This window comes from Poromitra crassiceps (assembly GCF_964638095.1).
Source record: "Poromitra crassiceps genome assembly, chromosome: 22".
Taxonomy (NCBI): domain Eukaryota; kingdom Metazoa; phylum Chordata; class Actinopteri; order Beryciformes; family Melamphaidae; genus Poromitra; species Poromitra crassiceps.
This window is the reverse complement of record NC_139647.1, coordinates 14,756,358-14,769,230: the sequence shown is the minus strand read 5'-3', so window position 1 is coordinate 14,769,230 and position 12,873 is coordinate 14,756,358. Positions and strand designations below refer to the sequence as shown.

The following is a 12,873-nucleotide window of genomic DNA, read 5'->3' as shown; positions in this document are numbered from 1 at the left end:
AAACTTTTGTTAGCCAGACCTTATTTCAAGCATCGTCATAATTGAATTAAAATTGCCTAAGACGGGTGGACGGTGTTATCAGTGCAATAGCTACCAAAATGAACACCTCTCAAAATGGTGAGTACTCTTGACTTTTTGAGGGCCTTAATTGTCCCTAAATTAATTGATCAAGGTTGGGTTTAAAAGGATGAATCAGATATTTTCTTTTATAACAAACAAAAAAGTTGGTCATTCGTAATTGCCTAAAAAAATCAAATCAAAAAAAAAACTAGTGGAAACTGTCCAAAGTTCAGCTACCGTCAAGCACAGTAAATTGTCGTCCATCCATACCAGTCTGTTTCCACTGGAGAGCGCCCAAGATTCACCCAAACCGCCTCAAATCTCACGAGACAATCCGCGGGATTTGGTTTTGTTTACTTCCTTAGCTTGCAAGCTAACCTAAAACCTGCACCAGCCACGCCAACAACCAACAACCTGTGAGGGTAAAATGTCTGCACCGCTGCTTCTCAGGGCTTTCGTAAACGAGCGACTGACAGCCGCTGCTGAGGAAATATTTGGGGTGTTTGAAAAAACAATATCAAAATATGAGGAAGAAGTTTCCAGCTCTCAGCAGGAGATTGAGCGCCTGACAAGGCTGCTGCTCGATGTTGGTTCAAATAAGAAAACAGGTGAGTAATGCTGAATGCTCGTCATGTAGCCTATCCGATGATATCGGACGTTTTAATTAACAATATTATCCTGAAAACAAAAGTCAATATAATGGCTCACGCATCGGAGGTGGAAACTGTTCACGTTATGTAGCAGGTTTAGCTCATCACTTCCATCCAGGCCATTTTGTGATACGTTAATTATTGCCTTGACATGGTGTTTTACTGAACTGTTTATGTGCAATGTGCCACTCTTTGTTTTCATGGAACTATGGAATCATCTGGCTACTTACCCTGTTGATGTTTGACTTGAGGGTCATTCCGTTTCAATTGAGTTTGATCATTTTTCTCCTGGTGGAATATTATACGTTATGAAGAAAGTCCAAAGCTCACTGAACAATATAGTGAGTTTCCCCCAATTTTGTAGAGGGTCATTTCCCCCCTTGATTCGGAGCAAGTTTATGGGTCTAAACTTTGAAAGCGAGCAGCACTATCTTTTACAGAGAGACTTGGAAGTACCCAGAGTACATTTTCTGGCAGTTTCAACACTTGATTTTGTGATGTGCACCTATGGGAGTAGCTGGAAAAAATCGCAAGTGTTTTGTAAGGTTAGATGTTCATTACAAATCTATCAAAGGTAGCTTCTGAAATTTAGTTGATTTGACACAATGACCCTTGAGGAATGTTTACTTATTTAACTTTTGCAATCCTTGTAAATCACTCTGGATGACAGCATATATAAATTGTATTGATTGTATCCGATGCACCTTATAATACTGTGAGTGCGTAAAGTTTGGCAAAGTTGGTCCCAGTAGGAATATCACACCCCTAAACTCAACAATGTTGGTGTCATGCTTTTGTCTTTAGGACCAGAAGACACCTGGCAGCAACCACATGCTTATACCAACAGTGATGAGAACATGGGTGAACTAGACGGGCACTCGGAGAACCCAGACCTCCGCCAAGGTTTGTGCTATTGCTTGTTCATGAACGGGTTCTTCCTTTGCCCATGCTACACCCTTCATGCTACATCCTTCATGCTACACCCTTCATGCTACACCCTTCATGCTACACCCTTCATGCTACATCCTTCATGCTACACCCTTCATGCTACACCCTTCATGCTACATCCTTGCAGCAAGTTTCATGAAAATCAGGCAATTAGGTTTTCTGTACTCCTGCTAACAAACAAAGACTCAAACACACAGCACTGAAAACATAGAGTAACCTCCATGGTGGAGGTAATATATTTAAAATGTGAGAGATGCTAAAAAAAAATCTGTTGTCTCCAGACTCGCCTCAGCCTGCCGTCTGTAAGGAGGAGATCCCTCCTGAGGAGCGGAGCCAGTGGGACCCGGAGACCCTACACATTAAAGAGGAAGACCAGGAATCATGGACCAGTTGGCAAGAAGAACCGGTTCAAGAGTTTGAGGAAGAGGATGTCCTCTATCTCCCTTCTTCCTCTACTTGGGTGAAACATGAGCGAGCCCCAAGTCCGTCTTTGCAGCCTCAGATTCAAAACGATGAAAGCGGAGAGCGGCTTCAGGAGGTGCAGGGAGCTGACATCATGCAGTTCACCCTACCTCGTCTCACCTCAGCTCCATCTGTGCAACCTCAAATTCAAAGTGATGAAAGTGTGCCAGATGGTCGTGGTAGAGAGAGACCTGTGACAGGTTTTAATCAACTTAAATCGAACAACACACTGACAGGCAAAACCCAGATGTCCCTTATAGATTCGGGAAACTCCTCTGCACCTGACCACCACCACTGCTATTTGTGTCAGAAGTCTTTTGCATATATGCAGCACTTAATAAATCACGTTCAGCGCATACATTCAAAAGATGCAGGAACCCTCTGTGGTGTGTGCGGCAAAAACATGGAGTCCGCTGACAGTCTTAAGACACACCTCAAAAAGCACAAGGGCTCCAGGTTTTGTCGCCTGTGCGGTAAACTTTGCGCCGGCAGCACTGCTTTGACCGAACACATGGCCAGCCACGCGGGGGTGAAACTGCACCGCTGCCCCGTGTGCGGGAAAGAGTGCAGTCGAAAAGGAGACCTGAAAATACACATGAGAATTCACACCGGGGAGAAACCCTTCTGCTGCTCTTTCTGCGGCCGGAGTTTCACACACAGCGGCCACCTGAAGAAGCACATGCGAAGCCACACAGGCGAGAGGCCGCACCAGTGTCAAGTGTGCGGCAGAGGATTTCTTCAAAGCACACACCTGAAATGTCATTTGAGGACTCATGCAGAAAAATATTGAGTTCAAGTTTGTCACACTGAATGGCATGGGTGCTCTCCGCTAGGGCTGAACAATATTGGGGGTCGATAATCATGATTATTTGACAGCATATTTCAATTGGGATTTAAACGATTGTGATTCATATCCCTTGTCAAACATTCTGTAGAGCTTTGTTCAAAGTTTTTTCTTTTTCTTTTAAGATTGACAGTGTGCACTGTGCCGGATTGACTGAATTTGAGTCTGATGTAGGGATGTAACGGTACAATTCTAAGGTATACAACCACGGTTTTGAACCGTAAGCCTTTCCCTGTGTAACACCGTGCCCACAGTATACATGTATGTTGCACAATGCGTATATGCACGGTGCCACACACCACTACAATGGAGGGTTGCCTAGTATCCACAGCTCTGCTCGTGACAGCCGGGGGGGGGGGGGGAGATAAACCTCACTCTTGAAGTTGCTAGCAATATTGGATTGCATCATTGATTATTAAACTGCACTAGATTACAAGAATGTTGTGTGTATTTTTGGTAATGCAAAATAAACTATCCAATGTTGCACTGCAGAACATGAGTGTTATCATGACTCACACAGCACCAATCAAAAATTATTCATTCAATTAGACTGAAGACTTTTCCCCACATTTAGCTGCTAAACGCAACTTGAGTTTCAGTTAAATACACACAGGCATGCACACACATTTCAGTTCAATAAAGCAGTATTTGTCTTCAAAGTACTTGTTTTTCGATGGGCCATGGGATGTTTAATTTTTATTTTATTTATTTAACTTTTATTTAACCAGGTAAGTCATTAAGAACAAATTCTTATATACATTGGCGACCTGACAATGATAATAATTAATCACCACATGAAGCCTCCCCAGCTGGAGACGCCCCGGGTTCGACCGCATCAAGTCACCATCTCCTTTTTTTTATTTTTCACTTAGCACCACTTTTTTTGGGAAGGGGGGGGGGGGGGTTGAGGGTTTCTCAACAATCCTTTGAAAACAATGTGTTACTAGAAAGCAAATACAGTTCAAGTAATACAGGTTATACAGGAAACGTAATTGGTGGACAACTATGTAGAGCTGTCTGTGGGACAAACGTCAAAAATCTGTTTCAACCTTTTGTATTGCAGACTGGTTTGGCAAGTCGGGCTTAAGCAAGGTGACTTGGAGAACCCGAGTAACAACAGCCAATAAGATGACTGGCCAAATCTCTCTTATGGAGCAATGCAGACTGAATGAAGGAGTGAAGACTCCTCGGCAGCTACTGCTTCATCTCCCAGGTGAAGGTGAGAGGCAGGTCACTCATCTTCTCTCTGAACACTTGATCAAAAAGCTCATTCTGGGCCACTGTGAAGGAATCCTTCCAGTCACCTGCGATACCTGCACAGAACACACACACACACACACACACAGTTTCAAGTAACTCATCTTCATGATTTCAAGTTTATGAATCATGACAGGCCAAAGTCAAACACATTTTGATGCAAAATCTCCATTCCCATCTTTTCCACCTCTAGAAACATAGAAACGGACCTTTGCGCATGGTTTCCTTCTTGTAGCGTTGGGTCTCAACCAGGTCTTTGAAGTTTGCTTTGGGATTGGTCTTCATGTTTTTGAAGACGGACGCCTCCACGACCTGATCGATGGCCTCATCTGTCAAATCTTTTCCCAGAAAAGCGCAGAGCCTCACAACTTCCCCTCTGAGGTCCTGTCAAATACAAATGTATTTCATCCATAATCACAGTAAACAAACCGCCTGCCAGGTATTAAACAATGTAGCTAAAGCACAATGTTGTGTTCAATTGTTGCGAAAAAACAAATATGATTCACAACCTTCAGCATATCCCCGTACTCCAAGAAAATGATGTCCATCTGGTCCTTTGCTGTATAATATTCTCTCACATGGTCAAACCATGATCCCATGTAAACTGTTGGAGAATGACACTGAGGTAAGTCGGTCATAAAAAATGCAGCATCTTCTAAATTCTGTGTTGGTTCTGATATCAGACAGCCTCATTACAGAATAACAAAAAAGCAAATACAAGTGGAAAGGTTAATGCAAATGAATGAAGACATACTGTAAGATATAGTAAGTGAAAGATCTGAATGAGCGGTTTATTCATGATACAATTTCATATTCAATGCAAATCAAACTACTTAGAGATATATAAGCCTACTGTATAGTAAGAGAAACAAACAGAAATAAGATCAAATTTATCATTTCAAGATCAACTCTGAAAGTATGCCAGACTGGTGATTGAGACTCTGGTGTTTTACCATCTCCATCCAGGAACTGCTGAAAGAAGTCCTCAAAGCTGTTTGGTGCTTCCAGCATGGTCCAACTGTGAGCAAAGTGGTAGAGCGACACCAGGACATCCTTGGGGTTCCTCATCACATACACAACCTGAATATAGTAGCACAACAAATTGGTTGGCTCCTTTGCACGAGTACAGTGTATGTTAATACTAGGCGTCTCGCGCGCCACACGCGCTTGATGCCTGCAGCTCGGCTGCTGCGTGGCCTCGCCTGCCCTATTGGCCCGTGTGTGTGTGTGTGTGTGTGTGTGTGTGTGTTGCTCACTAAATGTTATTACATCAGTGATGTCACAATGCCTCCTAATATGTGTGTGTGTGCCCCATTATGATCAGAAAAAAAACTGGCCTTAAATGAAAGCTAAGAAGGTCCCCTTTACAGTAGGACCAAAAACAATATTATAACACATTGAAAAATGTCCTGACCATGTGTCTAAACCAGGATATGCACTAGCGTCTAAAATGCAAATTACTTTAGGGGGAGTTTAACTTCATGAGCTGGTAAATGTGTCACAGCTACCACTCAGGAATGTCTATCATACCAAAATATCATCTACAGACATCCATGGGCTCTGGCACATGGACTATCGGTGATTTGACGTCTGAATGAGGTTTAAAGTGTAACAAGCTACCTTGATTCTCTTGGCTCTCACTCCACGGGGCAGCATGTCGGGGGGCAGGTGAGTGCGGAAGAGTCTGGGGTCAGCTCTCTCTCGCAGGGAGCTGTCCAGGGTGCTGGCCTCCAGCCAGGGAACTCGCACTCTGTTGGTGGCATCCTCCACCTGATCAGGGTGCGCAGCGTCCATGATCTGCACCAGGATCTGCTGCATCCAGGCGGTGCCTGCCAGCACACAATAGAATAGAATAGAATAGAATAGAATAAGCTCTGTGGGCGTCAGGCAGGGATGTTTTGTTGTTGTTTCATAGCATGTCACTGACCTGATTTGGGGTATGTAGTGAGGAAGACATCGGTAGGGCAGATCTCTACATGCTGGAGAGCATCAAGGTCTTTGGGCTGCAGGCCCTCCTGCACAACAAAGTTCCTCTTCTTGTACCTGAACAGGTAAGGGCTCAGCAAGTCCAGAGAATCCATAGAGGCTCACGTCACGTCACGTCCTTGAAGCCCGATGAGATGCAGACAGAGTCCGAGGGAATTCAACTTAGTTTCACTCACTACAGCCGTGCATAACCCCTCCCCTCCCAGGATTCTTGTGTTAAATGATCTATGTGGAGTGTATTGTCTCTCTGTAAGGTTGAAGTCCCGCCCCTAACTGATGTAAAAGAGATTGAACTGTGGACACGTTTCTTAGTGATTTTGCAAGGAAATTGTGTGAATTCTGTTAAATGATTTTTTTTTTGCAAAAGAGAACTATTTTGGATACACACACTAAGCTCTCTACATCCTATGGGTTTAAATGTTGATTTTGACAAGAGCGTTATGTTATAATAGGGAGTATTCTCGAGGTCAAGATCTATTTAGGGGTGACTTTAGCCTGCCTACTCTATGACAACCCTGCCTGATGTTCGTACTGTTCCCCATTTTTTGTACATGTGTATTCTTACCTGAAAGCGTACAGGTAATTTTAACAGGTAAGCTTAAAGGTGTATATGTTTCACAGTATGGGGGGGTTGGTTACTATATCAGTACAGGAAGAACAGACAGGACCGACTCTAAACTGCTGGAAGCCCGAGGCAAAATGTTCTGTGGAGGTCCATTAGACTGAATAAAGGCCATAAGCATTTGCCTATTCAGCCTATAGGGAGAACAGGTTCTACAGCAACTTTACAACATTACAGCAACTGCCAATTCCAGAATCACAAGAATCCTGGGAGGGGAGGAGTTATGCATGGTTGTAGTGAGTGAAACTAAGTTGAATATCATCCCGTACCACCCCATACATGCCACACAGAAGACGCAAGGTACCAGTAGAGGGTATGCTTGGCGTCCAAACTACAGTATAAAGACAAAGCTGTTATGAAATGTCTATTTTATCCTTTTTTTCTTTTTTCTTATGTCATCCATTTTATGTGAAGCACTTTGAACTGCATCTGTGTATGAAATGTGCTATACAAATAAACTTGACTTGACTTGACTTGAATTCCCTCTGACTCTGCATCTCATCGGGCTTCAAGGACGTGACGTGATGGATTCTCTGGACTTGCTGAGCCCTTACCTGTTCAGGTACAAGAAGAGGAACTTTGTTGTGCAGGAGGGGTTGCAGCCCAAATACCTTGATGCTCTCCAGCATGTAGAGATCCACCGTACCGATGTCTTCCTCACTACATACCCCAAATCTCGCTATGAAATAATAAATAAAAAAAATGCCCGACAACCACAGATGGAAACGTCAGTCTGTTTGCACCACAATAAACTGCTTAAATTGACCGTGTGCTCCAGAATTCATCCTTCATCTGTGACTTCTCTTTTCTGAGAGCCGCACGTTTTGCAAGGTTTATCAGCTGTGAACCACAGATCTTATTCTATTCTATGCTGGTAGGCAGTCGTCAAATCACAGACATGAACTCTGAACAGGCAGCTCTCATGTCCCAGGTCCAGTGATGGAAGGACTACTAGAACTTATCACTATTGTAAAAGCGCCATCTTATTGTAAATAAACATTGCATTGTACTCGTGCAAAGGAGCCGACAAATGTGTTGTGCTACTATTCAGGTTGTATGTGATGAGGAACCCCAAGGATGTCCTGGTGTCCCTCTACCACTTTGCTCACAGTTGGACCATGCTGGAAGCACCAAACAGCTTTGAGGACTTCTTGCAGCAGTTCCTGGATGGAGATGGTAAAATAGCAGAGTCATCATTACACAAACAAACAAGCAAATACCAGAGGAAAAGTGAAGTTGACATTTTTAATGATCGACTTGTCTCTGTGTCGTTCTCCAACAGTTTACACGGGATCATGGTTTGACCATGTAAGAGAATATATTATACAGCTGGTGAGCAGATGGACATCCTTTATTGGAAGTATGGGGATGTGCTGAAGGTTGTAAATTATATTTCTTTTTCACAACAATTTAAACGACCTTCTGCTTTGGCTGTATTATTTAATACCTGACAGGTTGTTCTTCACTGTGATAAGATTTGGTTCTTGTGTGTTTCAAGTTTAGGAATTTTAAACATGTCTCAGATTAGCTTGAATGACTGGAATTTCTCTGGATTTTGGATTAGTGAGCGGTATAAACATAGATTCAAATGCAGCAAATAAACATTAAATCATGAAGATGAGTTACTTGAGACAGTGTGTGTGTGTGTGTGTGTGTGTGTGTGTGTGTGTGTGTGTGTGTGTGTGTGTGTGTGTGTGTGTGTGTGTGTGCGCGTGCGTGCGTGCGTGTGTGTGTGTGCGTGTGTTCATTCATTCATTTGTTCGTTCGCTCATGCAGTAATCTCCACGGACTAGTTATGATTATAATGACTCTTGGATTCATATTTAATGGCTGTTGATCAATGTTTGTGATGTATGAGATTAGCCAAAAGTCTACATCTAGTTTGACATTGAACACATTACACATATAATATAATGTACACACAGTGTTTGTAATGATATTATTATCATTACAATAATCCCTGATGTATGAGCTGGCATTTATCGTCTACCACTTGGAGAAGACACTGATTTATGTTAATTGCCTGTATTACCTGTTTCATGTTCTGAGAGGATTGTGGGGTGGTGACTTACCAGTAGGTGGCAGAAGACTTTCATTTATCCACTTGCTCAGCAACTACATTAGAGGTCTTCAGAGTTTTGATAACCCAGTACTTCATAATTCATAATGACAATACCTGTCAAGGTTCAATTAACAAATTACAAAAAAGAACAGTAGATTTCTTTGTTGTTTGTCTGTCCATGTTTTAAACGCACAACTAAACTGTTAAAAATATGTGTACTGTAGGTCACATGCAGAGCTGTCATTTATAGCTTATATGCTGAGCTAGTTGCCACGGTGGTTATTATTGTGACACGCTGGCTATTATTGTGACATTTGGCACATTGTGTGCAGAGTGCAGATTCAGCTCAAGGGCAGTCAAACTAAAAGTGTTGCCAGCCAAAATCTGATTTCATTAATCTGATTTCATTAATCTGATTTCATTAATCTGATTTCATTAATCTGATTTCATTAATCTGATTTCATTAATCTTGCCATTTTGAAAAAGCTATACTGTATGACCCTGCAAGCCCTTAACCATAGGCTCTGTTTGGTGTTGTTGTTGTCGGTGGTGGTGGTGTTGTTGCAGTAGCCAGGGATTTCGGGACCCATGAAAGGATATGACATTGGGCCCACGGATGTCGGCGGCGGCCATTTGAAGCTCAATTTAGAGGAATATCTCATTTTAAATCAGAGAGTTCCCCAAACTTTTGAGTAGCCAGTCAGATTGAAAAAGTAGTCGGATCATGTTCGCGGCGTTTGTTCCCGTGGTCCTTTTCCAAATTAATAAACAAACCTCAAATATGTATCGATGAGTGTGACAATTGAAATAATACAAATAAACATTCTTATAAAGGCCCAATGCTCAATTTAATTATAAATAAAACAATATCCATATTGCAAAACACAAACAGGCAATGTATATTTTTAAGAACAAAGAAAATACTAATAACTGTATGATTCCCACAGGATTTGGAGAGATTGTGGTGGCTAGACCATGCTTGGACCCTCTTGGGGGGTTCGGGGGGCCATGCCCCCTGTAAGAAAAATGTGTACATTTTAAACTAAAATGCATGAATCCGGTTCACTTTGAGAGCCAATTTAAGAGGCTAGATCAGGGGTGGGCAATTATTTTTCATGGGGGGCCACATGAGAAACCCAGATTGTTGCCGGGGGCTGAACAAATATTGTCATGCCGTAACCCAGGAAATTTGATGATAGAGAGGACCACAAAAAAAATTCCTCGCCACCAGAGGGCCAGATTTTGCTGAGGGTTGGGGGCGAACGGCGCTGGCGCAGAACAATTTGGGGCATTTGAAGTCAGGTTTAGAGGAATAACTCATTTTAAATTAACAGTTGTGATGTCATTATTCAGTCTTAAACACCAATATTTGATCCTTTTCTCACTCACTCCTATGTCACCACTTGCTCTCCCTGCAGGGCTTGAAATGAGCTTTTTTGGCCACCTGCCAATATGGCTGCTAGAAGTTACCAGCCAATTAGAATTTCCACTAGCCAAAATGTTTTTCTTGAAATAAACCAGAATATGAGTGGGTTAATTTAAGCATAAGTATCAGTAAGTGGCCCGGGATTCTCAAAGCCTGTGTTGAGGGTCACACGAACAAAAATGCACTGTTGAAGCTAAATAAATCCAAAACTAACAAGGTAATTATTTACATTTTTTACTTCAATGTAGAACAGTCATTTCTTACACATGAGATTACGTTTAGCCTTTTAGTCATAAAGATTATTGAAAGATATTCCATATTCCAGACTGAAATGTTATAACAGAAGTGGAGTATTGGCCAGAATGACATGAACATTTGGACACTTATTCAGCGGGTATCTTGTATGTTGCGTTCAGGTGCACTGTAAAATATATATATATACAGTATATATATATATATATCAGTTATATCAGAGAAAACTCCTTCAGTCAGTCACGTTTGAACTGTGTTCATCTGTGACTTTCTCGTCTGTCAAAGTAGCTGAGCATAAAGGCCTAGATATCTTCACTTGGATCAGTCCCAGGTGGCCTTGAAATCTCACACAGAAGTACGGCAGCTCAGTCAGCAATCTGTGAGTTTGGGAAGCTGCTTCAGGAGATTCCCATTTGACATTCTAGGCTGAATCATAGAGCTTGGCCATATAGTGACCCGGCAGCCAAAACGCTGAACCAGCTCCTAATCTGGTTATGTGACCACACCCATCCAAAGACACAACATCACCACCAAGCACCGCTGGAACCTTGGGACCAGCTTCCCACAGACAGGTCAGCTCACGTAGCCTGAGTTGACCTGTTTCAGTGGAAGGATTTCCTTCATCCAGACTGGGGCTATTTGAGCAGGTTGCCCCAGACTCTTCTGACAAAATCGCCTTACGGTTAATCCCAGTCAAGTTAAAATGCATGAAAATTATTCTTGGGGGGATTTTCTCCAAATATTTTCAAACAATAAAAGACTAAACTGAAACGACCAAACTCTGGGTGAGGTCAGTTGTTTATCTCTCTCTCTCTCTCTTTCTCTCTCTGTATGGCTGTCTTTCTCTCTCTCTCTCTCTCTCTGTGGTGTGTGTGTGTGTGTGTGTGTGTGTGTGTGTGTGTGTGTGTGTGTGTGTGTGTGTGTGTGTGTGAGAGAGAGAGATACATACATACACATAAAGTGATGACTTGCACTCAAAAACACTCAGCAAGAATTTCACTGGCACTCAACAATCATAAAAAAAACAACTCTCGTAACGGGACAAGCCCCGTCTTTTATTGTCACACGAACACCACAACACATGCATGCGGCCACAACACACTCATGCTGACGGTGGCCGGTGAAAAGTGTCCTCTGCATTTAACCCATCCAGGCATGTCCAGTGATGTCTCCACCCAGTGATGTCTCCACCCAGGCTAAAGTGAACTGAAGTATTTGAAGGGATTCCAGATGCACTCTGACCCAGGTTTGGCCGTTTGGGTGTGGTGGTCCAGTGCGATTACTAGTGCGGAGGAGGATGGGGAGTTCTGGCAGCGATAACATGGGTTGGGTTTGGAGGAGGACAGCAAACATCTGGCAGACATCCTCTGGAAGCCGTCAAGCAAGCAATCACACACTGACAACCAGGATAGGAGGCAATGAATGAAAATATGTTTTTAATCCAGGCGGAAGATACTGAAGTTTAGAATCAGATTTAACTCACTGATTTTGCAGATTTAACTGTGCCATTACAGAAGCCATCCGTCATACAGAGATGATGGCCAAAGAGACAAAGTCTATACATGATGATACAACGGTAATGCGACTTTCAGGTTGTTCGATTTTAGAATTTCAAGAGTCTTTCCCACGGCGCTGGGCTGGCAGGCCCCACCGGGGTCAGAAGATGAAAGAGTCAGAAAACGGGAGCCATAGCTAGGAAGCTGGTAGAGAGTTGGGATTCGAGGGGTGGGTAGGGGGAGTGACTAGGGCACACATGGACAAAATACGGCCCCAGGGCCAGACCCGGCCCCTGGACCATGGAAATCTGGCCCTCAACATCCTCAAAAGAAAAAACAACCCCCAAAAACTAAATAAAAGGCAGAATTATGTTAATAAATCTCATCTGCTACAGCCATTGGATTTGTATCACAGTTATATCAGGGGATTAACAGGAGAAATGATCAATCACAGAGGGTTAAAAATAGGGAGACTCCCGCGAAAATCAGGAGTGTTGGCAGGTATGATCTATAATAATAAACGACTTACGTGATGTAAGTCTGAAAAAAATGTTGCCCACCCCTGGACTAGGGGGATATGGGTGGATGGTGGGGAGTGCAAGGAAGGGGGGGCTATAGGGAAAAGGGGCCGTAGCCACCTCGCTCTCTCCTCTCCAGCTCCACCGTTTTGTCCAAATATGGTCACTTCTGGCTCCAAATTTTAGACATGGCGCTAATCAAATCCAACATGGCGACGATAAAAATGACCCAGAAATCACCAGCAAAGAGGCTTTAAAACGCGAGTCCAAAAACCACTGGGTGACATCAT

The 12,873-nt window shown here is 42.9% G+C and overlaps 2 protein-coding genes across 2 annotated transcripts; one reads left to right on the top strand and one right to left on the bottom strand.

Annotated features, from left to right (window-relative positions):
- Positions 1 to 487: 487 nt before the first annotated feature.
- On the top strand, positions 488 to 3,271 carry LOC310796367 (uncharacterized protein; the record flags this gene model as incomplete). The annotated part of the gene is made up of 3 exons (XM_083658557.1): positions 488 to 668; positions 1,515 to 1,613; positions 1,940 to 3,271. The coding sequence occupies 3 exons, from the start codon at positions 488 to 490 to the stop codon at positions 2,908 to 2,910; spliced, it is 1,251 nt and encodes a 416-aa protein (XP_083514683.1). The 3' UTR covers positions 2,911 to 3,271.
- An 887-nt stretch (positions 3,272 to 4,158) lies between these two features.
- LOC310796366 (amine sulfotransferase-like) lies at positions 4,159 to 6,302 on the bottom strand (the record flags this gene model as incomplete). Its single annotated transcript, XM_083658556.1, has 6 exons — positions 4,159 to 4,277; positions 4,431 to 4,605; positions 4,731 to 4,825; positions 5,175 to 5,301; positions 5,842 to 6,050; positions 6,149 to 6,302. 6 exons carry the CDS (start codon positions 6,300 to 6,302, stop codon positions 4,159 to 4,161), a joined length of 879 nt encoding a protein of 292 aa, XP_083514682.1.
- Positions 6,303 to 12,873: the final 6,571 nt, after the last annotated feature.